The 25239-nt window shown below is 39.6% G+C and overlaps 3 protein-coding genes across 12 annotated transcripts in view; 1 reads left to right on the forward strand and 2 right to left on the reverse strand.

Moving 5' to 3' along the window:
* ppm1aa (protein phosphatase, Mg2+/Mn2+ dependent, 1Aa) lies at nucleotides 1-22913 on the reverse strand. Of its 3 annotated transcripts, none has more exons than XM_035610696.2 (6): nucleotides 22893-22913; nucleotides 15774-16627; nucleotides 15549-15666; nucleotides 14500-14611; nucleotides 14292-14349; nucleotides 1-1649 (listed from the first exon to the last, which is right to left on the reverse strand). In XM_035610696.2, exons 2-6 carry the CDS (start codon nucleotides 16608-16610, stop codon nucleotides 1614-1616), a joined length of 1161 nt encoding a protein of 386 aa, XP_035466589.1. In that variant the 5' UTR covers nucleotides 16611-16627; nucleotides 22893-22913; the 3' UTR covers nucleotides 1-1613. The 3 variants fall into 3 exon arrangements, with proteins under 3 accessions (XP_035466589.1, XP_035466591.1, XP_035466590.1); XM_035610698.2 differs by lacking the exon at nucleotides 22893-22913 and adding an exon at nucleotides 17594-17991 and having other exon boundaries at nucleotides 6-1649; XM_035610697.2 differs by lacking the exons at nucleotides 1-1649; nucleotides 22893-22913 and adding an exon at nucleotides 5928-10948.
* Nucleotides 19687-23740, forward strand: dhrs7 (dehydrogenase/reductase (SDR family) member 7). 4 transcript variants are annotated; one of them, XR_004785366.2, is made up of 8 exons: nucleotides 19687-19875; nucleotides 20860-21012; nucleotides 21216-21322; nucleotides 21630-21869; nucleotides 22005-22127; nucleotides 22329-22461; nucleotides 22930-23105; nucleotides 23448-23740. XR_004785366.2 is itself a non-coding variant. In XM_035610701.2 (7 exons), the coding sequence occupies exons 1-7, from the start codon at nucleotides 19746-19748 to the stop codon at nucleotides 23471-23473; spliced, it is 912 nt and encodes a 303-aa protein (XP_035466594.1). In that variant the 5' UTR covers nucleotides 19689-19745; the 3' UTR covers nucleotides 23474-23740. The 4 variants fall into 4 exon arrangements, 3 of the variants coding, with proteins under 3 accessions (XP_035466594.1, XP_035466593.1, XP_035466592.1); XM_035610701.2 differs by lacking the exon at nucleotides 22930-23105 and having other exon boundaries at nucleotides 19689-19875; XM_035610700.2 differs by lacking the exon at nucleotides 23448-23740 and having other exon boundaries at nucleotides 19691-19875; nucleotides 22246-22461; nucleotides 22930-23098.
* pcnx4 (pecanex 4) overlaps nucleotides 23135-25239 on the reverse strand; it is an 11344-nt gene continuing 9239 nt past the window's right edge. For 3 of the 5 annotated variants that reach the window (XM_035610688.2, XM_047337770.1, XM_047337771.1), the window contains exons 10-11: nucleotides 24937-25123; nucleotides 23732-24760 (exon numbers count right to left, since the gene is read on the reverse strand). In XM_035610688.2, coding sequence (XP_035466581.2) covers nucleotides 24509-24760; nucleotides 24937-25123 — 439 coding nt within the window. In that variant the 3' untranslated portion in view covers nucleotides 23732-24508. Of the gene's footprint in view, nucleotides 23282-23731; nucleotides 24761-24936; nucleotides 25124-25239 lie in introns of those variants that run through there. The other 2 variants (XM_035610689.2, XM_035610690.2) reach the window with 2 other exon arrangements.

Consider the following 25239-nt stretch of genomic DNA (forward strand, 5'->3'; position numbering starts at 1 on the left):
TTAGTTTGCTTTAGACGCTACGTTTTACTGTAATGTGCAAAGCATATTTTGATCATCAATCAGAAAAATCATGATTTTTAAACAGCACCACATCGACAAACACAGCTGCAGTGGTTAGTGCTGCAGATATGGGAGTGTTATATCAAATATAATGGTTACAACTGACCTGATTGCCTCTAGTGTAAGATGTAAAGAGATGGAACCTCAGTAGGCGGAGATCTTGGCGAAATATTTGCAGGAGCAAGTGCTGATCTGATCAGACATAGATGGAACTTGTGCGAAAGTGCAAAAGAGGACTAAGACAAAACAAAGCTTTTATATAGAAGCAAAAGCTAAAACACACAAGTCTCCTATTAACTGTGAGTGGAGAAAGTCCGAGAGCCCCGTCGTTGGGGAGCCTTTGACAAAGTGATGACGAAGTAAAATGTAAGAACTTTAAAGAACCACATGAAAAACTACCGTTGCACCTCCGTACACTGAAGGTATTTGGGGATTTAAATAACATCATTTGCCAACACTGCCTATGGAAACTAGTTTCACGATAGTTTCACGATATAACTAGTTTCAGTCATTATAGGGAACAAAAACAAATGCAGCGTGAGACAAACGTGGCAAATTTTCCTCTGCAGGTGTTACAGCACTAATTCTATCTGGCCATGATGATGCTGTCGTCTATCATTTCCTTTCAGCTCTGGTGAATTTCACAAGTTCATGCTGTTCATCTGCCTCTAGGCCTCTGCACTGCTCTCTCTCATCTCCACATCACATCCAACAACAATCTCAAACTTTTTACTGTTGTACTTTGCAGGAAATATTACCAGTGAGCAGTGCGATGACCAAAATGAAAGTGACATTTTTTTCTTAACACATCTTTAGTGTATTTATCTAATTGACTGGTAAGTTAATGGACTCAAAACAAATGACATTACTACAGGAGTAACTGAAGTCAAGGTCCCTTCATAACTGCACTATTCTGGGCATGTTTCAGTTTCGCTGCTTTCCTGATGTTTAAAGAATCACACGCTGTCGTGTTTGATGTGTACATCTGGCTGTCAGCTCTCCTCTATCAAATGAATCGACAATAATTTAGCAGTAGAATGACCAAAAAAGACAACTAGGTAATTCCCCATCCCTGCCCAGAAGCTGCTTTCAGACATGAACTCTCGAACATGACTGGGTGAAACACGTTCACAACAGAATGAACATTTTCAGAACATTCAGGTGAGGGGTGGTGCCTGGGTAGAGCGCCCACTCGCGCACCGTGAATTTTTCGGGAGATTTCCCTGCTGTACAGTCCTTTCGGAAAATTCAGGAAAATATCTTGAATTCGGTGCATGCCTGAAAGCTGTGTCTTACACAGTTTTAAAACTAGTATTTAAGATGGTATTTGGAATGACGTTATTAAATGACCAACACAGGTATAGATGATATAGAAGTTAAAACTTTGAATGATTTAGTGATAGAATGCTGATTGGCTTGTTGGACACAGATCAGATGTGTAACTTGATGAAAACCACATTCAATAAATGAGGTGAGAGCAGATACTTAATAATGATGATGGACAAATTTGGAGCAACAAATGCTCGCTCGACATCCTCTGATTAGTTCTTGTTTTAGCTGAAACCACGGAAGAAGAGGATGTCTGGGTCCTGGGGAGGAGAAGAGCAGGGTGCAGATGAAGGGAAGTGCATAGACACAGGGGAAGTGAACTGAAGGTATGCAAGACGACCGACTCAAGGCACCCATGCATGCTACAAGATGTCAGACAGCATGCAGAGATGACAAAGACAGAAAGGTGCGGGGGGAAAGAGAGCCCAACACCTCGTGATGTTACAATTAACAGCATTATGACAAGAGACCCACAGACAGTCATGAACGTTTCCATCTCACCACAGCCCAATTACAGACAAGAGAGCATGCTGGAAACAAGAAAAGGCTATACACGTGCAAAGGAAACAACTATTTGCTATCAGACACATTTTCACAGTAAAGGACAATAGTTGGTTTTAGACAAACAACGTACCAAAGGAAATTTCTGGTATGGATTGACAGCCACAAAGGCACTGAATAAATACAGTATGCCTTTAGCAGCGGCGCACATTCTAGAGGAAACATCTTAGAGAATGGCATCAAATCAATAAATTGGTATTTACCACTTTTAACAAAAGAAAAAAAAGGAATTTTGTTTGTTCTGATGCTTTTGCATACTGAGGTGAATTCATCCTGGTTCAATTGTCACTTCTTTTACTGTATTTTGTGCTACTATTTTCTTTCCTAGTGCAGCTAAGGCTGTATTCTCACATGAGCTCACTGACATTTTCAAGACATTTTCCGAAGGGGCTAGCAGGAAAAGTTCCGGAAACATTTGCCGAAATTTGGGTTCTCACATTCAGTCCCCCTGGAAAATGTCTGGAAAATTTTCGGACTGTCTGAAAACAGCTATATTACAATAAATATCAATTAACACGACTCTGTCAGATTTATAGGGGTGCTACAGTGATTCTATTATTGTACTTCCATAAATTTCGGTGACCCTTGAGCAAAAACATAAATAAAAAGAATAAAAAATTGGTCAAAACTCGTTTAACACACAATATCCTATCTTAACAATTCTGTATCCCGTATTTCCCATAAAACAACTCACAAGCATTTTCATTCCCTGCAACTCCCCGCCCCCCCAGAAAACAACCGTTAAGAGGATAAGCTAAATTGGCATCTACAGCAAGACTATGATACAGGACTGAAAAAGGGTTGTAAGTTATTTTGTCCATCCCCTGTAGCTCTGACACAGAAGTCTGCCACTTGCCAAATGAGAGTTATCCCGAGACAGGCTTCCACACAATGAAATATGAATAAGGGTGGCGGGGATCGCCGGCCGCTGTCAACAAATTCTACAGCTTCCCGCCACCACTGGTCAATCAGTCCCATATCTGAACCACAACACTGCTGACCCTGTGGCTAGAGCTGACATTAATCCTAAATCTTCCAGTCAGTGTGAAGGAATGACAGGACACAACGTGGTGGTGGGAGCGGATGCTGATACAGGCTCTAACAAGGAAAGGTGCAGTTGCTAATGAGTGTTATCTGTGGCTCTTTAACAAGCCCGCATCATTTCATGTCCTAATTTACAGTGAGCTGTGTCTCAGGGGTGCAGGATAATGAGCTGGCCTGGGATTCCCAGGGCAGCAGCTTGTGTAACCCACCTCATGCAGGGGACACTCACTCCCACCGAGTACAAGTGAGAGACGGAGGGAGGGGGGATGGGGGGCAGAGAGAAAGACAGTAGCAGGGTGAGTAGGAAGGACATATTCAAGGCGTGAGGGAGGAGGGTGGGGAGGTGGCTACATGTCATCCCTGCTGGATATGCTTGTTTGTACACACCAATCATTGAATCGCTGCAACCAAGTGAGAAAAGCTTGTGTTCTCTGTGACAAACTAACCTCGGGCAACAAGAGCACTCACAGAAAGGGGAAATGGAGAAGGAAAGCATGGGCGGGTGGAGGAGGAGAACCTTTAGAGAACAGAGAGTAAACATGGTCGCCTCTGATCAAGTAATACCTCGTCTATAAAGACATCCTGTTCTTAATATTTCACGTTTACATCCCTTTACTTTTTTTAAACGAGCAGCCGGCTCCTGGTGCACTCCAAAGCAAATTAGCAAATGTGGAGCTCAGTGACCTCAGTGTAGAGACCATCCTGAATATGTGGTGTGCCCACCACCCCCACCTCTTACTGCTGTGTCTGCATCGCTGCATTAGTCAAGCTCAAATGGGTTTTTCCGCCATGCGAAGCAGAGCATGACATGCGCTAAACAATGGCAGGCAGATGACGAGCCAGCTCCATTTGATGATGGCCTCTGCCGACGTGGACACTTTTTTGATGTGGAGGGCTATAAGGGCAGCGTGATTCATTATGGGTGCACAGGTGGCCCGGGATCTAATGAGTCACATTCTGTGTATAGGTGGATGAACATCATCAAATACAAGCTTGTTTTAGATGGGAATTATGAATTTTCTCAATTTAGCGAAGATGTTCACTTACTTGTCGGTATATTTAAATCCGAGAGGACAATCTTAGCAAACAGAAAAGGTTCCCAAAGCAACTGAGAGGACACTACAAGTCCCTACAACAAAGTAGTTAAAAGTGCAAAACAACACAGTGGCAATGGCCATTAACATTCATTTTTTACAATATGAAATGACATCTGCTGCTTGTTTCTATTCAATCAAGAAATTATTACTGCACACTTTAAAAGTCAAGTCTTTGATGCTGCTATTTTATGCTAAAAGCTGTCACCATCATCATCATCTACAAAATAAATAGAATATTTCTATCAAATGACTTTCAGGTCAGGACTGTTAATCACAGTGGGAATGTCACTGCTGGTGTTTGTAATAAGTCTCAGCAATTAACACTGCCCTCCTCTGGCGAGCTGGCTGCCTGATTAGGACATTGTCTTTGCAATTGATCAGTGAAGAAAAATTTTAAAAAAGGGAACAGAATGGGAGACACTTTGTTCCACATCTAAAAACAGATACCCTCTTACATTTGGAAAATATTCACTTATGTATAATTTGGCAATGTTGACAGTTGCTGGAGCGACAGAGCAAACTTTAAATGGCACAATAAATCTGACCTTGCTTCTGTGTCTTTTAATGTTGCACAAAAAAACGCTGCCAAAATGGCTTGTTTTCGCATGCCACTCAATTCAACACAGGAGCCACAATAACCCAAATTGTACCTGATCTATTAACTGCTCGCCACTGAGCGCCGTTTGAACATTTGACCTTCTAACACAGCTCATGACATTATGTTGACATTTAAAGTAATCCCTCCCACAGTTCTTAATCCCAGTGGCGGTGGACTGCCCTGACCCATCCTCCGAGCTCAAGCCCCTTACATGCACTTGCCACACACTGACAGACAAGGCAGCCAGACAAACACCACTCTGATACCGAGACGAGTCAACAACACCGCTGTGCTTTAAAGGGCTCAAAACACACAGCAGTGAAAGGGCCTATTAATTATCATATACAAACTGAAGCTTGAAATCACACTCTGAGATTCTATGGGTTAACACGAGGACAGCTGCGGTTTGTGCCTCTCATGTCGTAACATTACAACCAAGAGCATAGCATAGATTTTCTTGAAAAAAAAGAAATACCCGCTCATTTACATTTGTTTGACAAAACTTACAGCTGTGCTGAAGGTGTCTCCTGAGACCTCAAAGACTCTTCTAACATCAGGATTTAAACTATTCTGTCCACTGTCTGATGGACAGAAGATACAAATGAAATTGTTTCTCACATTGCAACTGTATTTTCTAACACCAGTGTCCCTGTTCAACTGTTAAGGAATAATACAGCATTAAAATATGCAATGTTAGAAACATCTTAATATACCAAACAATATTTTAATCTAACAAAAGGATATAAATGCAAACATTATATAAATTATATTACCAAACTACTCCAGATACATGGAAGAGCTAGTCACTGCCATTACAATGACTTCTCCTCTGCAAAGAGAAATGATAAACAACCTGTGTGTAGTCACGGCATAACCCCTAACCCTAACCCCTAACCCTAACCCTAACCCTTTTTCTGATATTAACAAGCATGTTTGGACATTATATCCTCCATTCATCCTTGGCTCTTACACTACAGACTAGAACCTGACCAATATATCAGTCGGCAGATATTGGTCAAACACATATATAAACACATATTGATGTTTGTGAAATACATTGCAGGAAAGTTAATATCAATATCAGAATTTTTCAATCTCAAAAGTCTATAGAGACACATTTAACTACATTTTTCAGGTACATAATCCAGCTTTCCCTGTAAACTGTATTTTACATTGTTTTTTGTTTTTGTTTTTCACTTATACCGGCCCAAACAGATAAAAAGCGATGAAATGAGAGGTACAAGATGACAACCCATTTATTTAGTAATACATTCTGCAAACTAAAAATTTTATTCAAACTTCAAAGGCTTAAAAAATGAAAGAAAGGAGGGGAAGAAGGGGAGAAAATTTAAGGAGCAGGGAGAGAAATGCATCAATTCACAAGCAAGGAATGCAATTTGATCAATCAACAACACAAATAGTACAATTTAGTTCAGGGAACAAAGCTTTTTTAAACATTTTCTTTTTTTTTGCCATTCCTTTGGAGCTAGAACATAATACAAAATATACAGTTATTGTACTTTGTAAAATCACTCACAGAGGCCTCTGAAGCATTTGAATCAACATTGACAATACTTATCTACAGCACTCTAAAGCTATTCTTGAATGGAATCTTAAATATAGCAGACATGAATGTATGTATGCACATTTAGAAATGCGTATGAGGCTACCATGTTAGAACACTTGCATTTGTTAAAAATATGACATCATCTGCAGTGGAAAGTTAAAGAAGATTCCAAGACTGAACTCCGATAAAAAGGAACATGGAGAGAAAATAAAACATACGAACCAGCGATGGCTGAAAAGCTGTACCTTGTGACAACCAGGACAAAGTCACTTTGTCGATAGCTCAAGTACCCTAACATGAAGACAAGTTGTTTTTTTTAATCTAGAAGAGTGCAACGGCAGCAGCGTTACTCCTCCTCATAGTGTTTCGTCGAACAAGTACTTTAGGGGGCAACATGAGATTGGGTAAGGCAAATCGGTGAGCTTATTCATGAGCTGAAAAAGGTCAGCAAAGTGAGGCTCAGGTGGCCCTGCATGGGGACAAATACACCACCACTGCAAAGGGTCACACAGTAAACGCCACAATCGAGGTACATCAATATGTACAAGAGGGCGCAAGCATCTTTTAAATCTCTTCAGCCTCTGCCAGGTAGTTATCCGTACGAGAATATACAGGATATATTCCAGGCAACCAAAGGTAACTCTTTAATAGCTTTATAATTCTATAATTCTTTTTTTCTTCTTCTTACAATTACAACTTTCTGAGAAGAAGAAAAAAAGTTGATTATACAGATGATCAGTGCATATGACTATGGTCATTTTAGTCACACCTATTTTTTTCACACATTTCTAAAACCCTGAACTCTCGATACAATTACACAGGTGAGCGTCTTGAGGGGCTGACAGCTTATAATCCAAGTTCAATAGTGTTCCTACTTACTAAAATAAGTTTGTCGTTTGCAGTTGCCACTTAAGATCATTACGTGTTTTGATAACATCAGCAGCACTATTCAGTCAAATACTGTCCACGGGCACAGGGTTGTCCCACTCAAACAGATCAGTGTTGGGAATCATCTTCTTCTAGGGGAGGACCAGAACAAAACGGCTCTGATTTAAGTTAACTGCTTTCAGAAAAGTTTGGATCTACACAACATGAGACATTAACACTTCCTATAAATGTAATGAGGTATTTCAGTTAAATTTCAAATCAAGGGGAATAGATGGTTGGGGGCTTTTTATACATTTTTTTTTCTTGGAGATGGGGAGGTAACAGGGATATGCTCGAATTTTTTTCTTCACATAATTTAAATATCACACCCAGTCACAAATCACAGCCAAGCTACTTTCAATACCTGCAAACAGCGACAGGAATTTTGTATTAAATTTAAAAAACAAAAAAGTCAATTGCTCTATTTGTCATTTAAAGGAATAAGTCTGGGCAATTAACCATCATCGTTTAAGGTTCCACGTCATAAATTATACAATATCTGGGACAAAACGCAGGCTAGGTCAGGAGAGCGGGGGAAACATGACTTCTAGATGCAAGGAAATATGTTTGTTCTTAATGAAGCTTGAAGAGAAATCACATGAAAAGTTGCTTAATAAGAGCCATCACACCTACCAGATTTGCAACGAGCAGCTGGGTGGTGAGAGCTGTTTGATGAGAGTGCACTCACAACAAATACAGGCAACGCAGCAAAAATAGAAGAGCTTAGAATTGAAATATAAACTATGTAAATCTTAAACAGGCATCAAACGCACTCTTAAGTTGTTTTTTTCTCCCAAACGCTTTTGTTGTAGTTTTCGTTTTACATGTTGTGAGCACAGCAGGTATACAAGCATGTATTGTGGAGGAAAAACAATATTGTGATCGTCAACCAAAATATGTGAATTGAAAGAGTTTTCCTCTTGTTGGGTTGTTTTTGTTGCTTTTTCATGGGAAGGAATATTCAGTGAAACCACAATTTCAGGCAAACAAATACAAAAAGAAATCACTTTCCCCGATTTGACACGTTTCATATGTTCAAAGGGTACTCTGTGGAGTTTCCATTGAAAACCCAAGAGTTAGGTTTTACATTCTACATTGCTTCCGGCAACGTTTTCAACAATTTTTTCCAAAACCTGCACTTTATGCATATTGTCTTTAATTGGTTCAGTGGCACTTTAATGCCACGTTGCCATGACACCAACCGTTGAAAAACACATTACTGCCTCCTGCAGCCCGCACAAAGTATGTGTCATGTCACCTGTATCTTGTATGTTTGTCCTTGTGCACATGCTAGTAGAGCGAGGAACTTCTCCCCAAAGCATTTCTCTACAGCACCACCAGTGGTCAAAAACTCCAGAGTATATCTTTAAAAACGCAATGATGGCAGCTAAACATTATAAAATAACGCTGCTCTAATACCCAAACATTTCTAATATATATTGCAGAGTTACAGCTACGTTCTCTATGTACGATTTTGCAATTTCAACATGATCTTTGGCCTTTTTGCCACAAAAAGAAGAAGCTTATTTAAGATTATACTCAAAAATAAAATCGCTGTTTTGTTAAAGATTTGATAATTTGCTACCTGCCACGGATCGAAATGTTGTAAAATCATTAGGATTGTCATTTTAATAAATGAAGTGACAAATTTAGTGCATGATTATAGTATGATATATAAAAGGAAAGCCCTCAGTCTTGAGCAGAAGGGACAGCAAGGTGATGAGAGGGAAAGTGATTAGTTTTGTTTGCCAAAAAAGACAAAAACATTTTAACTAAATATACCAAAACAAACCAGAATCGTATTTTGTCCAGGGCAAACAACTAACTCAAGCGACATGATTTATTCCTTGAAAGTTTAAGTCAAAAATATATACATACATTAATTTCCAACAATGCAATTTTAGACAAAAACAAAAAATGGCAAAAAGTAATCTGAAATAAAACAATTTCTCTTCAAGAAATATATCTACTGTCTGTGTTAGATACAGAATTAGTCAATGGGGCGATGAAAAACTGAGAAAAAGAACCCACAGATCACACACTACAGCAGCGAACTGCATTGTGCTCTGGCTTGTGGCGGCACAGATGAGGATTTCAATCAGAGCAAACCAGAGGGGAACAAAAAAAAAAGTGCTATACAATCATGAGAGTTTAATGCAGTTACAGGATTTGTTCTTGATTTTAAAATAAAGACCATGTTTCTCTTATTTTTCAACCTTGTAATTGGTGATTTTCTTTCTCTTTAACTGTTCACATCAAATTATCAGATTTTTAAAAGTTGATGCTAAAATTCTATGTGTATCACGTACAAAAAGTGAATCTCATTTAAAAAGAAAAAAAAATTGGCATAGGCTGTCGTAAAGCTGAAACAAGTGATCATAAATCATATGACGCCCATAGTGGGCACTGCTGACAATGAATGTTTAGAGAGTGATATTTAAAATATGACACAAAAGATGTGTAAATTAGTCAATAACTGACTAGCTGCAAACCACTGCACACTGTGGGTAAATTTAACTACTTGTGTCATTTCAGGTTACAGTATAGCTCTGATGCTTAGCTTGAAGTTGTTCAAATAGTGTAACAGCATGTTAATTCTGTGAAAAAAAACGTTTTTGGAATAAGAAGTAGTGAGAGCTTGGGTTGATATGGAACACTGGCTGAAAATTGTAAGGGCAGACAATGGGTGAGCAGTGGGCATTTCCCTTAAATTCCAGCCTGGTCTGTTGTTTGAACCACCTCAGCAAATTTCAATTAGTCGCACATACAGATCTGCCTTTACACTAACACACGTGCGCACATACATACACACAAGCACCCACGCACGCTTGCAAGTATCTATCTGCACAGACAAACATGTTAAGAGGTTGTTTTTTTGTTTGTGTTTTGTGTTTTTTTTTTAATCAGACGCCTCAAAGAAAAAAAAAGATTTTGTTTCGCTTGACACTTCCAAAATGACTGAGAAACAATTATTATTTCAGGATGTACAGAAAGCCACTTACAAAAATAAAATACAATAAAAAAAAAAAAGCACAGGGAAAAAATAAGTAGGATTTAAATGGTATGATATAGAGAGCTTACTGTGCTGTCAACTATACAATTTACCCGTTTCTTAAGGAGCAGAGACTAACTGAAAAAGGAAAAGAAAGAAACATAAAAGCGCAGAGACATTGTGCCTGGAGGACGAGCAGTAATATCCACTGAACAGACATTTGTTAGAATTCCAGAAAAGCAGGAAAAAAAGGCAGATAGTGCATAAAAGGTTCTCTTTTTCATTTCTTTCATTTTTTAACTTAAAATCAAGCTGCATTAAATACAGGCTGTTTGTACAGGACAATTGCACTTCACAAAAACAGAAATATACAAACACACACAAGGAAATGTGATCAAATTAATTACAGCAAAAAAAAAGTTACTACTTAAGCTGATTATCTAACAAAAAGAAAGAAAATCTTGTGGACTCACTTGTTATGGATTACTTTAGAGGAGAGTATTTAGGTGGGTGAACATAAATGGGAGACAAGACGGTGAGGATCCTGAACTCCAGAGTGGACTGGTGCTGCACTATTCCAGGTTTGTGTGCATGCAACTCCTCTTCCTCCTCCCATGAAATTCCCTTCTTAGAAACCAAAAGCTCAGAGTGACGGCGAGACAGACTGCTGAGCTGAGCTGCTGTGGGTCTTGAGAGGATGGTGGTTTGTAAACTCTATGCTGTGTTAGTGGTAGGAGGTTGTGTTACCACATGTCGTCTGTGGATGCAGAGTCCTTAATAAGAGAGAAGAGGAAGGAAAAACCCTTCAGACTCTGACTCTACACCCATGAGATCTCTATCAAGAGCTGGACACGTTTCAGCAAGTATGAAACAATCTGACAGGAAAAGAAATTATCCAGGAACTGATGGTGATATTTGTATGTCAGCACCCATGGTTGCAGACCAAGACACATGCCAGCTGTATGGTCATTCTTCACAACCAAACATGGATGAGAGTCATAGAACTGATTCAGACATACAGTGTATGTGTGACGTCATGTGTGATGCCACCAAATGAAAACGCAGACTGGCTACGGATTGTTTAAGGTTTGTAAGGAAGAGACAACGTTTAGTATCTTTTGGTAACTGGTTAGTTACCAACAACATGTAAAAATGATTACATGTACTGTATTTGAAGAACATGTTCACACCAACTGATTTTTACTTTATACTTTGTGTTGGAATCATTATGAAAATGGATCAATTTAGTACAAAACCTTCATGTTTAGAACTAAATCATATACTGAGAATCACTGACATTATGCTCATAACTGTTGTTAGTACCACATTATTTTACCACTACCTGTAGGATGCTCCACTGACAATCATGTGAGACAATCCTGAGATGAGGTTTCAGGAATGAACAGGTATCTGGACGGCCCAGGAGCTAAATTGCGAGCATTATGACACATACTGTATTCAAGTGACAATTACAGACCAGCAATATGAGAAATTATTTGGTGAACTGGTGCAACTAACTCGTGTTTCTGACAACTGGATAAGCAAATGACAGACGTTTCAGGACGTCATATCAATAATTTAAGCCTTGAACCAGTATGAGGAAGTCTACATTTGTTTGAATTTTATTTTACTATGCTACTGAGCATCCTAAGTACATTTTTTTTCTTTTGGATGAGTAAGTTTCTTCTCATCTTCAGGTTTTAGTTTGAGCATACACCGGTCTGCTCTGTCATTAAGATGAAGACGTTTCTGATCAGCCTTGTTATCAGCCCATGACCAATATATATAAAGAATTTTATATTAACATTCGATGAGGACAGCCTGAATGTTAATGCATATCTATAGCCTCAGAAGATTACCAATTCAGAATGTCAATATAGTTTCAGTAAATGCCAACAAATAAAGGGTTAGGGTGGAGAGCTATTGAAGTGGAGAGCTATTGACGATTGCTCAATACGACCCTGCATTCAGACCATTTCCATTTTGGTTTATTCACCTTTTAAAATATAGGCATAACTTTAATTTTACAAATTATAATTAATAATGTGATGCATGAAGGGTGCATATTTCTTCAAAGTAATGTCAATGCCTCAGGAGACTCTTTTTCTCTCCACCTATTCAGATGTCAATATTATGATTGCTGCAGTTGACAAGAAACTGCCCAGATGGTGCAGCCTTTAGGTAAAGTAGGTTGTGTTCTGTTATTGCCACTTCTTTGTTGTGGATCACAACCTAAATAAGAAGCCAATCGGAATTCCAGGAAATAGTTCTCGCAGTTGTAACGTGTGATTATATCTGGTGTACGCATAATCATTGCCCTCACAGAGATAATTAAATAGACCTACTGCAGAAGGTTAGTCACAGATTACACACAAAGCACCAGAAGCTGTATTCATCCGGACTGACCGGTCGAGTCTGTGTGAAGCCGTGTTTCAGATGGCATCTGACATCCATAGATTTTGGTAAAATGTTTTTCCACAGTACTGACCAATTACAGAGTGGCACTTTGTTAAAAGGTTTTAATGAATAATACAATCAATAAAACTACCTCAATGACCCCATTGTCTTTTCTGGGGGGTTTTGTGCTACAAAGGGCTATTAGGATTCCTTGTCACAGATCTACAGGTTTGTCTTCATAAGGGTTCACATCTGACAGTGAGTATCTTTTATAAATTTTAGAAGTAGAGAGCTGGATTGATACATCCAGGCGTGGATATAAATGACAGGATGTAAGCGGTTTGGTAAGAGGGCACACAAAGACTCAAAAAGAGCTTGACTCACAAAGAGTGTGGTCTGATGATAAACCCACAAAACTTTTCAGTCACAATGCAAAGTGCTGTCAAGCATGGTCCTGATGGTATCACGTTTTTTTATAGCAGCAGCTACAATAATACGAACAATGAATGTGGTCAGATAAAGATATTCTAAAGGAGAACCTGGTGGGAAAGATCAAATACTAGTGCTTTAAAAAAAAAGACTATCACAGTCCACATCCTGTGTAACAGTACAGTCACATCTATGATACAAGAATTTTTCAACGTTACGTTTTAAGTTGTCAAAAGTCCTTTGGTGCATATGCCAGACTGTCAAATTTGATTTACATTAAGAATGAATGTAATCATTTTAATAAAACCAAATGTTTGCAAACAACTGTACAATATTAAGTTGTGCAAATATGACACAGATGTGTCCTAGGAGACCTGAAGGTTAAGGTTTCTATGAGCCACTTTGAATTAATCTTCAAACATTTCTAGGACCCTTTCTACCATGGAAAGCTTTCTGTAGGCGGTTGGCAACAAAAGCTCAATTAAGCCCATGTTGTATTTAGACAACACCAAATAATAGAGAAGTCAAGAGGCCTGACAACCATCTGATGGTCCACTAATTTCCGAGATAACTCGACGTGTGAAAGATATTCAAAAAGTCCATATTCAAACAAACACAAAATACTGAAACAAATTGCTGATATTTCATGGTCAAGGACAAGATGAGATGTGCACAATTATAGAGCTGAACAAGTGGACTTATCTGATGATATTTAAAAAGCACGGTATCCAAGTAGACAAGAGCGCTATCTTTGTGGTCCGTTTGTACACAAAGGACTGCTGAGCAAAGCTCCTTTTAAATCAGTATGTAAGAGAATGCAGTTTTTTTTTATCCACAAAAATGTCAGATAATATCACTAATTAGCTCTGTCACTAATTATTGAAATCAGCTAATGCGGTATGAGACTGAGCCTTTTTGGCACAGGAGCAGCAATGCACGTGTGGTTCTTTGGAATTTCTATGACTATTTAAAGATAAACAATTGGACTATTTTCTGCTGGTGGCAGTCATACAGGCAGTCATACAGAAAATGTGTAGTATTTTGGTGCTTTCATCCATTTTAAAAATTTTTTGGGGATTCAAATTACACAGAAGGAAAATAGATACACTAGACAAGTCACTATGTTGTCAAATTTTGAAATAAAAACCCTCTTTTCCCTTGTTCCATCTTGTTGAATACGACTTACATGCATGCAATTGGTTAAAACTTGCCTAGTCACATGTCAACAAGCATGCAGACGCCCAAAAAAAGCAAACGTACAACGAGTTAAGGACACGCTGGGATACTTACTGTGTCATCACTTCGGTAGGGGTTGAGTTTGTTGTACACCGCCTCAATAACACTTCGTCTGAGGGAAAGAAAAAGTATGCATATTTGAAATGTTAGTTTGCAGTTATTTAAACACACCCATTTTTAAACTTAGAAATAACTGTCTAATAAAAAACAACTTCATCAAGCAATGCAAAGGTTTTTCTCTCTAAGCACAAAGCTCACTCACTTGCTTGCCAGCTCTCCTCCAGGGGGGAGGTTAGGGATGCTCTCAGATGCTAATGTCCGCATAACATGGACCAAATCCGGGACACCTTCATCCCCCTGCTTTTTGACGATCTCTGTTGGAAAACAAAATTATATTTAATGTATCAGTTTACAAAATATTACGAGTGTAAGGTAAAAAAAACAACCCTTGTTGCTTCCTGCATCACAATATTGGAAAAATGTGTATCAATGTGTAAAAGCGTGTTTGAAACCACCTCTACTCAGAGGAGCAGGGTTGGGTTTTATCAATAATGAAGTGATGGAATCAGTACCATTTGATTTAATTAAAACATTCTCCTGCATTAATGGAAAAGAGAGAGCCAATAAAATAGTGGTGCTGTGTTAAGTATATTTCAAGTTCAAACATCATTTTCAGTACTGCATGTTTGTTCACCCTGGAAAAGGAATCTCTCTATTTTGGTTCTTTTTAAAGATTATTGCTTTTCTGAAAGGAATGTTTCCTCATGTGAAGTAAGGCTCTATAGATCAATGTTCTTGTATGCGGAATAAACTGTAAAACCCTTTGAGGTAGATTTGTGATTGCTGTTTATATAAATAAAACCACAATTAATTCACCTCCTGATATAAAACATAAAGGTTTGGTGGTGTAAAACAGAAAGGGAGGGGTACAGATTTTTAAGACCTATGTTCATCTATCAAACCTAAAGTAAGAAAAATATAAACCAAATATAAAGTTATTCTAGACAAGTACTTGCACAATGTGCCAATAAAAAGTGTCAATCACTAGAGACTGGATGTGAAGTGTCTATAGTATGAACATTATAGATGAATACTTGCTTTCTTCCAAAACATTTTGGATGCTCTGTGACCATAAGTCAATCAAGGAAAAACTATTGTTTTTAATTAAAGATTTTTCCTGGGCTCTCATTTGTAGTCAGTGTAAAAAAAATATGACAATATGGGGTTTACATAGAATTCAGAAGACTACACTTATTTTAATTTTATGGTTTAATGGTGGTTGTCAAAGAGAAAAAAAAGTTTCTCCCCTACCTTCTACTCTGGCTTCCAGATATTTGTCCAGCTCAGCCTCCCGTTTCACTGCTTCTGGAGATACCTTTGGAGCCCCAGGAAGGCAGATTATCACAACACTCATATTGTCCCGGCTTCCCTGTGGGATATAAAGAACAAACACAGACGTCAAATAAATCAACTATGATACAAAAACAGACAAGTGTGACACAAAATGTCAATGTAGGTTTTGTGGATATACTGTACCTTATACAAGCAGGTGTCGACAATTTCATTGCTGACTCTTTCAAGATCATCGGTCACTTCTAGCCTTGACCTGACAAAGTCAGACAGTTCCTCATTGGCCATGACATCCCAGATGCCATCACATGCTAGTATAATGAATTCATCTTCTGCTTCACATCTCTCTATTGCATAAACTTCAGGCTCAGGAGAAACAAGCTGCTCTGTCGGGCCTTTTCCATGCACACACTTGTAGTCGAAGTCTCCCAGAGCCCGGGAGACTGCTAGTGACCCATTAACTCGCTGGATCATGACTGAGCCACCGGCATTCTGGATTCTTTCCTTCTCCAGGGGGTTGCTGGGTTTGTGATCCTGTGTGAAGAAGTGCACAGCTCCACCTCGGCTGAGGAGCCCCCGTGAGTCGCCACAGTTGATAAAGTAGGTATGGCTTGGTGAAATCATCACTCCAACTGCAGTGGAGCCACTGCGGTCCACGCCGTGCTTCTTCTCAGAGATGGTCCGCATGTGTTCATCGATCTGCAGGAATCCTGTGCGGATCCCAGTCTTCACGCTTTCCACAGAGGGGTCCTCCTGCAGAGCACTCTGGAAGTCTGAGTTGCTGGTGATGTGGTCCAACAGGTGCTCACAGCAGTACTTGGCCACCTGAGAGCCAGCATGCCCATCATAAACGGCAAAGAATGACCAGAGGTCGAGACTATGGGGTAGACCAATTACTGCTGTGTGTGCATCTTCCATCTCTACCCGCCAACCCTGCATGCTGCTCAGCCCATACTTTAGGTTGTTACCCTCACCATGGGAGTTATATTTTTCCATCTTTGGTTTGTCAAGAAATGCACCCATTGTGTTCCCCTTAAAACCTGTAACACAAATAAAAAGAGAAATCTACTTACAAGATGTAGCAGAAAGTCACTGTTTTACAATACAGCCAATAATTGAAGAACTAGTCGGCAATATCCAGCTTCTATTCACATTGTTTAAAAGGTACTGAGGTAAAATTCAGAATATTTTTTCCAACATATATACAAACTGTATGTCCATTGTTTCACATAAAGGCACAATTTTGAATTTTAATCATGTTAAGAAGGGCTCACATCTTTCATTCATTTGTGGAAAAAGGTTAGTACCTTGGAGCCGAGTTCAGGCCCCCTGCTCTAGTCTAAAAATAGTAGACCTGTGAACACATTGTTGCTACATATTAGGAACACCGCTAGTGTGGATCAAATTGAAACGCCCTTAAACCACTGGCAGATCAAGTTCAGCGTGAAATGTTCTGACACGAATAAAGTTATTTAATCTTATTACGACAACACCGTTTGCCAGCATCTATAGATGACCTTCGCAATGCAAAACACCTCATCATAGCTAGTCGGGGTAATAGTTGAGGCTATCGTTACATGCCTGCAGAGCTAACGCTAGCTAACCGACTGACCAGTAACTCGATAAACACAACACAATCTGAGGAGATCTGACAATAACGACAACACTAACGTCGTGGTGAGCCGACTCACACCGTGAACCCGCTAAGCAAGGACCGCGTTTGCTGTTCGAATGACGCGAAAACTCGGCTCTGTAGCGGGTCCAAACCACAACCCAAATAAACAAACAGCCTTGCCTAGTTGCGGGCCCTGACCCTTGTCCCCCCACAGCTAACTTTGACAGGCCTCCCTCTGCTTTGGTCTGCTAACGTAGCGCTCAGGCAAGGAGAGCACTCGGCCTTGCTATCGTACTGTGGCTACCTGCTAAACTAGCTAGGTTAGCTAACTGCCCAACGTTCCGCCTACAGTCGTTGGCGAAAGACAAGAGATCATAGTGTAATCACTTACCAAATTTACAAAATAGTGGTTGGCAGAAACCGAAGCTGCGGCTGTGGCCGGGACTGAGTTGACGTAGTTCACACCAGAGAGGGTACACCGACGAAACTAGGGGGGCTGCGGCGGTTTAGCTGGGCTAGCTAGCCAGTTAGCTAGCAATGACCAATCGTCACTCAAGACTCAGTGCATAGAAATTGTCTAAGTGCAGAGGTCCCTCTTGTCGTACGCCCGTGAAGCATTACATTATCTCAGCTGGCGACCTAAAGTTATTTTCAACAAATTCTCATTTGAATTCGTGGGCCGGAGCGACGAGTGGCCAAGCCAGGGGGAAGCTGAAACGTCTGTCCCAGCTCCTCCACTTGACAGCTTGACAGCTTGCTAGCTAACGTTAGCTTCTGAGGAGCATTGAGGCACTGAGGCAGGACCCGGATGTTGCAGGTTGCGTACTCGAAAACATGACATCATCGCTGAAGAGTTGTGGCTGCTCGGGCTGCTACACAGAATGTATACAACAACACGGGCTTATGTACAGAGTACCACACGTGTGGTTTTGATTGTAGTCTTGGTTGGAAAAAAATAATTTTGTTTGTACAGTGATTTGTTTAACCTGTTATCTTCTCTCATCTAATGAATGTCAAAATGTCCAAAACGATGTGGAGTGCTATGTAATGAGGTGTGTTAAAAGATTACTGTGAAAAACAAGAAAGACAACAATAATTCAAGATAAACCGAACCAAAAGAATGGCTAAAAAAAAAGAAGTTCATTTGTCTCAAGTGCAAATATACAAGGTGCAGGGCAAATTGCATAGTAATATGAAAGAATAATATGAATATGGATAGTGAATATCGGCAGGGAGGTAATGTTTCCTTTCCTAATTATTTTGTTGTTGTTGTAATCCATACCCTTATTATTAGCAGGGCAACTGTTAGGCATATTAATATCTTCTATATTCTTATTTGTTCAGATCTGATATTTCGTGATTAGAAAACACTACATTGTAGTCTTGGTTGGAAAAGGAAGGGTCAAAAATTATAAAAATATTGCCAAATATAAGATATCATATTCTGTATATGCATCCACGACAGCCTGCCCTAGTTCTCCAGTATTTTGTATATATCTTTTTTTGTTGGTCTTAAGAGTACTCAAGCCTGTTAAATTACTACCATATGCAAGTTTTGAATTTTAGAATGTAGACCTGAATGTGGTTGCTAAATCCCAGAAAAAGAGGACACAAAAACACAGAGCACACGACCCACAGGATAGGTCCTCAATCGTAAGCCAACGACTATTAATAACCATGTCATTCTTTGGTGCATGGAAAATGACCAATATGCACACATCTCTGTTTCAAATCCCAATATTGAATAAATGACGATGACAAATCAACGGCAAGGATGTACAACCGGTTTCACCAACAAAAGCTTCATACAAGAGTCTACCATATATCCTTGATACTACTCCTGTCAACGAGTGAATAGAGAAAATCAGTACTTAAGAGACTTCATTTTTTAGTTCTTAGTATGCCCTTTGTAATGATAATGTCCAGGACTCTGCTAAGGACAACTGTACTTCTCCAAATACCCTCCAGTGTCACAATCACCTCTCTTAGCTTCTGTTCATCCTCTGTTGACTCTTCCATTATTGCAGCATTTGGGGCCTTGGACAATTTTTTTCGCCTTTCTCTTGGTAATACAATGCTTTGCATATTCACATTTTAACACGGTGAGTCAGCCTGGCTTATTATGCTATTTCATCTCTGTGCTGACAGATAATCTAGTTGTTCAGCAATGATTTGTTCACAGAGAACCATCAAGTTTCTGTGTAAACGTTGGGGTTGAAGTTTATTGTTGCACATTGTGGGTATTCACTGCAAATAAAGAAAGGACAGTTCCTGGAAATCGTAGGTTATATGTTTAAACCTAAAATCGCCAAGAAGCGTCATTGTGACCCTTCAAACCCTTCTTCGTCATTCAAGAGTGGCTACTACTTCCATCAATGATTAATGATGACTGATCTCCATCCTCTGCGACATGCTTTAAGTCTTCGAAGCTGATTAGCGTCGAGCTTTAATTTGGAAAACAACCGAGCGCGGAAGTGACGTCATAGTTACTGGCTGTAGGTCTTTAAGCTGCTGTGCAACTTCTTGTCACACACTCATGACAAATGGAGTGTTGCATTGCATCCGCACTCTGGTGTCTTATACCACTGTATTTACTCGTTCACCTTTTGTGCTTCATGTTCGCGGACGCAGACTTCACTCTGCTGTGGGCGAGTGTGACCGGACACCGTCCAGGTGAGGGAACTGAACCAGACAACGGTCTAATAATGTGAACGCGCTAACTGTTCAAAGACAGTTAGCTCGCTAGCTAGTTACTCACTCAACTCTGCAAACAACAGTTAGTTTAATTAAGTTAACCTAATATCTTCTACACCACTACGGTCGAATTGCTTATTATATAGTTCTCAACCTTCATAATGTACAATAGCATTATTGTTATTATTACTGCATTAATGTTTAAATGGAGCCCCATATATCACAGACAGTATTTTTATAGGTAGATGTGAATGAATTATGACAGCATTGCTGTAAGTCAGGGATGTAAATATGTTTATACATTATTCATTATTACTACTGTATTCACTTTATAGCTAGCAACCGTGAAGCAAATGGCATCAATTCTTTTCTAATGCTGATCAGTAGTTTTTAGCCCTAACTGTGCCATATATTTTCATGATCATATGTTTTTTACATTCAAAGTTTAATATTTAAGGAGTCATTAGATAAATGTGTTGGAGTAAAATGTTTGATTTTATTTATTCAGGAATATCCCATTGAGATTCGATATCTCTGCAGGGAGTCGTGGTCTAGTTTGAAGGAAAAAAATTTTTGTATTAAGTATGAATAAATAAATAAACAAATGCAGAAATAAAGAAATTGTCTTTTTCATGGAAAACTGTATTATTATTTTTATTAGTTTTAAAATTCTTTATTTCTGCATGTATTCATTTATTTTTATTTATGCATTGTAATTTTTTGTCTTTCATAGTCAAGATGAGCAGCAATAGAAATAAAAAAAATTGAAATACTTAAATGCAGTGGGATTTGAAGTAAAACTTACATAAAAATACCCCAAATTTGTATTTTGTATTAGTGCTTGAGTTAAATTCCAACAAGCCACGACATAGTGACAGTGAGCCAAGCGTAATTGGTGTGTCTATAAAAAAAAATTGATTGTGTCCATATGAAATGCTGACAGCTGTGACTTGTGTTAACCAGAGACCAAGCTGAAAAGCCTGGTGGTGTGGGTCACCGGAGCTTCCAGTGGTATTGGAGAGGAACTGGCCCACCAGTTGGCCAGGTGTGGATCACGTCTCATCCTGTCTGCTCGACGTGAGGATGAGCTAAACCGGGTGAAACATCGCTGTTTAGGTGAGAGAAGTATTATTACTAATACTAATGGCTGAAAGACAAACTGTAGTATGCTGCAGGTATAATTTTTACTTTATCTAAGTTAGTTTTTGTTCCCAGACCAACACTAAAAAAAAATTTGTAACCACGCCTATTTTTTTCATTTTGATTCAGTTTTAATTATTTGTGACCAGCTATATTTATTTCATAATTTATTCCTCAAGATTGCTCCAACCTCCAGGATGAAGATATTCTTGTTCTTCCACTTGATTTGTTGGAGAGGACATCGCATGAGGAAAAAGCAAAAACTGCAATCCAATACTTTGGACATGTAAGGTCACTTCAGTTTTGTAATACAAGCAATTGTAATGATTAGTTTCATTTTCAACAAGAACATTTGTACTTGAATAAAAGGTTCAATCACAATGTTAAAGTTGGTTTTCAGTTAAATAACAGAAATAATATTAAATCCATAAAATGCCCCCTTCTTATTGTTGGTCTCTTTTAATCATGGACAGATGTAACTATGGTCAAGCCAAAGTATTCTGTCCATTCATTGTAAGATAAAAGAAATCCCACTTCAAAGCATACCGCTTTCCTTGTCCCTGGTTCCGTCCACTTCCTCTGTGCCTTTTCAGATTGACATACTTATTAACAATGGCGGCCGAAGCCAACGCTCGTTGTGCCTGGAGACTAGTGTTGACGTGTACCAGGCCTTGATGGAGCTAAACTTCCTGGGCACGGTCTCCATCACCAAGAAGGTGCTGCCTCACATGACGCGTCGAGGAAGTGGGAGCATCGTGACCGTCAGCAGCCTGGCTGGCCTTGCTGGGGTGCCCCTGTCGACAGGATACTCTGCCAGCAAACACGCTCTTCAGGTGAAGGGACCACAAACAGCAGTGGCAGCCTTTTTGGATTTCACTCTACTTCAGTACATGAAATAAAAACCTTCACTAGTGATGACCTGTATGGACAAAGGTCCACTATGTTGATAGTCACTCTACTGTCCACAGGGTTTCTTTAATTCCCTTCGAAATGAACTGACTGACTCTCCAAACATACTCATCAGCACAGTGTGTCCGGGGCCTGTGCAGTCACAGATTGTCCACAACGCGTTCACAGAGGAGCTAAACAAGGTACCGCTTTTGATTTGTTTACAGAAAAATCCAGTAGTTTATGTATTTGTGTGTGATGTGACTGTAGCGACCTCAGGAGTTTGGTTTCAATAACCGTTTTTTCCTCACATTACCCAAGCCTTTGGCCACAGCTGGTAACCAGGAACACAAGATGCCAACAAGTCGCTGTGTGCATTTAATGCTGGTGGGAATTTCCAACAGTGTCAAGGAAATGTGGATCGCACAACAGCCCTTCCTCCTGTTCTACTACGCCTGGCAGTACGCTCCCACATTTGCCTGGCTCCTAACGAACTTGATGAGCAGGAAAAGGGTGCAGAACTTCAAAGCTGGTCTGGTAGGCATAAAATATGTAAATTATTATCCAGTGTCCTTATAAGAAATGTACATGTTCAAAGTTAATATGGTGCATATCAATCTCATGATCAAGTTGGCTTTCCTGGTTACGGGTTGAGAAAAAATAAATATCACCTATTTTTATATTTTTGGAAAGCAAATATTTTCCAAATTGTGAAACAATTCCTTATGGAATAGTGAAAACTGGAGTGGACCGACGCTGAGAGTCTGCTGAGGTCACTTAACTCCATATACTAAAAGAATTTCTAAGTCTGTCCCACCTTAACAGCTACAACACAGGAGAGGTGAAGCCACAAACTCACTAAGTACTTGGAAGAGATTTGATCAGCCAAAACAAATCCCCTGAAAAATAATTTTCCATATTGAGGATGCATGTGCACTAAAAAGGCTCACTTTACCCAAAGCACTCACATGTGACCGGATCTGTTTGGTGTTTCCGAATGCTCGGCCTTGCCGTTGCACCCGTTGTGGCTGACCTTCCTCCTTTGGCACTGTTTGGATGGACTGAGAGCACTTGAATGGAGCAGAATGTGGCGAGACACAAAGCAGAGCTGTCTCTGAACAGCTGGGGGGCCTCAGCTGTTGCTGACCTTGCTTGAGTCGAATAAGAAGACGGTGGCCAGGGTATGACAGTGAACATGACTACTTCCCCATGGTGTTGAGTGAATGACTGACCAGTGTGTCTGGTGGCCTCTGCTGGACAGCGACAGCTGAGGGCCAGGCAGAGAGGTCATTTTCCAACTGGCCCGGCGACATGAGAGCGTCACGTGCCTGTGCTTCAGTAGGATCTGTGAAGAATCCTTTTGGAACAAAAAAAAATAATTTCACCTGATTTACACGTCTCACTGTGATCATTCAGTGCGTTCAGAGGCTATTTTTCATGTTCAAGTAAAAATAAAGAGAACGTTTTGATGTCACCCACAGTAGTCAAACACCAGTGCTAACAGTTGCCTTCTTTGTTTGCAGGATGCCGACTCTGCATACTTCACTAAGGCCAAGACCCACTGAGAGTCTCTTCCTGAAGGGGAACTAAATACATTGCATTCCTTATGTTTGACCTAGATAGTCAGCTGTGTTTTACATGCTCTCTTCTGAAATGTAAAGTAAGTCCTATATCTACATCCTTAAATCAAGTGTGAACATGTGGTAGAGAGTCTATATGAATTTATTTATAACCTAAGGGCTTACCACTATATGTAAGAATGATGAAATACTTGTGTTAAGCTGTTGAATGGCTAATAAAATTCCTGTTTGAAGCAGTTTTGTACCCTGGCAGGATTTTTTATAGAAACATAACAAAACTGCCCCTGCCAGGCTTTTTTATTATAAGTATATACAGTTACACATATAAAAATCCACAATATGTACAAGAGACTATGGAGAAATTCCTTGAACTCTTCGTTCCAAATTGTAAACAAGTGAATTGTAAACAAAACAATAGCACTAAACACCTTACACAAACAGCGAGACATACCCAAGGCACATCCTTGATATCTTTTAACAAAACTTTAAAATTCTTGTCCCTTTTTTCATGTGGACGTGGAGATTTTTGAAAATTTTGAAATCTAAAAAGTACCATAAAACCAGAGGTATTCAGCAAGTATCCCGTAGAGGAGGGGGTAGGCCAATTTGTTATCTTCTTTTTAAGAACAATTATTAACAAACAAACCACACAATTCCTGTGCTTTGGTGGAAACCTATCGATGGTCAACCCTTTCAAGATATCAATGTTCAAAAGGGGATTTTTCTTATTGAATGTGCTGCTAGCTGCGAAGAAGTCCACATTGTCAGTTAATATCTGGTAACAACATTTTGCAACCTTTAGAAGAGAACAGTAGTGACGCCACTGCTTGGTGCAGGAAGTGAAGCACCTAAAAATTGAATGAATTCATGTGAGTTCAAAAGACGACGAAGTAAAACTTCAAAACTTATTGAAGTTTTCTCTTGATTTTGCAATGATTTACTTTGTAAATAGAGGCTTAGCTGTGGGATTACAAACTGAAATTCACCTCTTCATGTCCTTATGTTCAGAGGCAGGGGAAGTGAAGGGGAGCGGAGGAGTAAATGGGATATCCCAAAGGGGGATCGGCTGCCTGAACAGTTAAGTTTCTCAGCATGAAGGGGTGAGCCTGGATGCTATAACGCTCCTCGTCATCGTTGGTAGCATACAGGAGCTCCCATGAGAGGTTGGCCCACTGGCCTCGTACCCCCTCTCCATTCAGACGGCCCACCTGCACCAGCTGCTCCTGCAGGGACAGGACTCGCCCTGTGTAGGTACCCTGTGCACATGGATAGTCAGTCAAACAAATGTAAAAACATACATTTCACCAAGATAGGCCCTAAATTGCTGAACTGAATAAGAATAGTCTGTAGGTAACAACAGACTATAAATTGTATGTTATGTATATTTTGCAGCTTAGACCAAATTTCAACAAGGACTTGTCTGTGTAATCACCATAGCTAGGTCATGTCCTAGAGAGAATAGGAAGGGTTTCTCCTGAAGCACACTGTCGTGCCAGCCTTTTTCTGTCACCAGGCCAATGTACCAATCCCTTTCGTATTCCTCCAAGGTGCTGAACAACTCGTCAAGGGACTCCATAGGCCCCAGGCTTGCTTGATCAAACAGCAGCTTGAAACTGAACCTGAAGGCAAACAAAACCATAGAAGGTAGAATTCAGCAGACGCTTTTGTTCAAAGTGACTTACAGTTAGTGCATTCAACCATGAGGATATTACTCAAAAAGTGTAGTACATAAACA

This window comes from Scophthalmus maximus, chromosome 15 (assembly GCF_022379125.1).
Source record: "Scophthalmus maximus strain ysfricsl-2021 chromosome 15, ASM2237912v1, whole genome shotgun sequence".
Lineage (NCBI taxonomy): Eukaryota > Metazoa > Chordata > Actinopteri > Pleuronectiformes > Scophthalmidae > Scophthalmus > Scophthalmus maximus.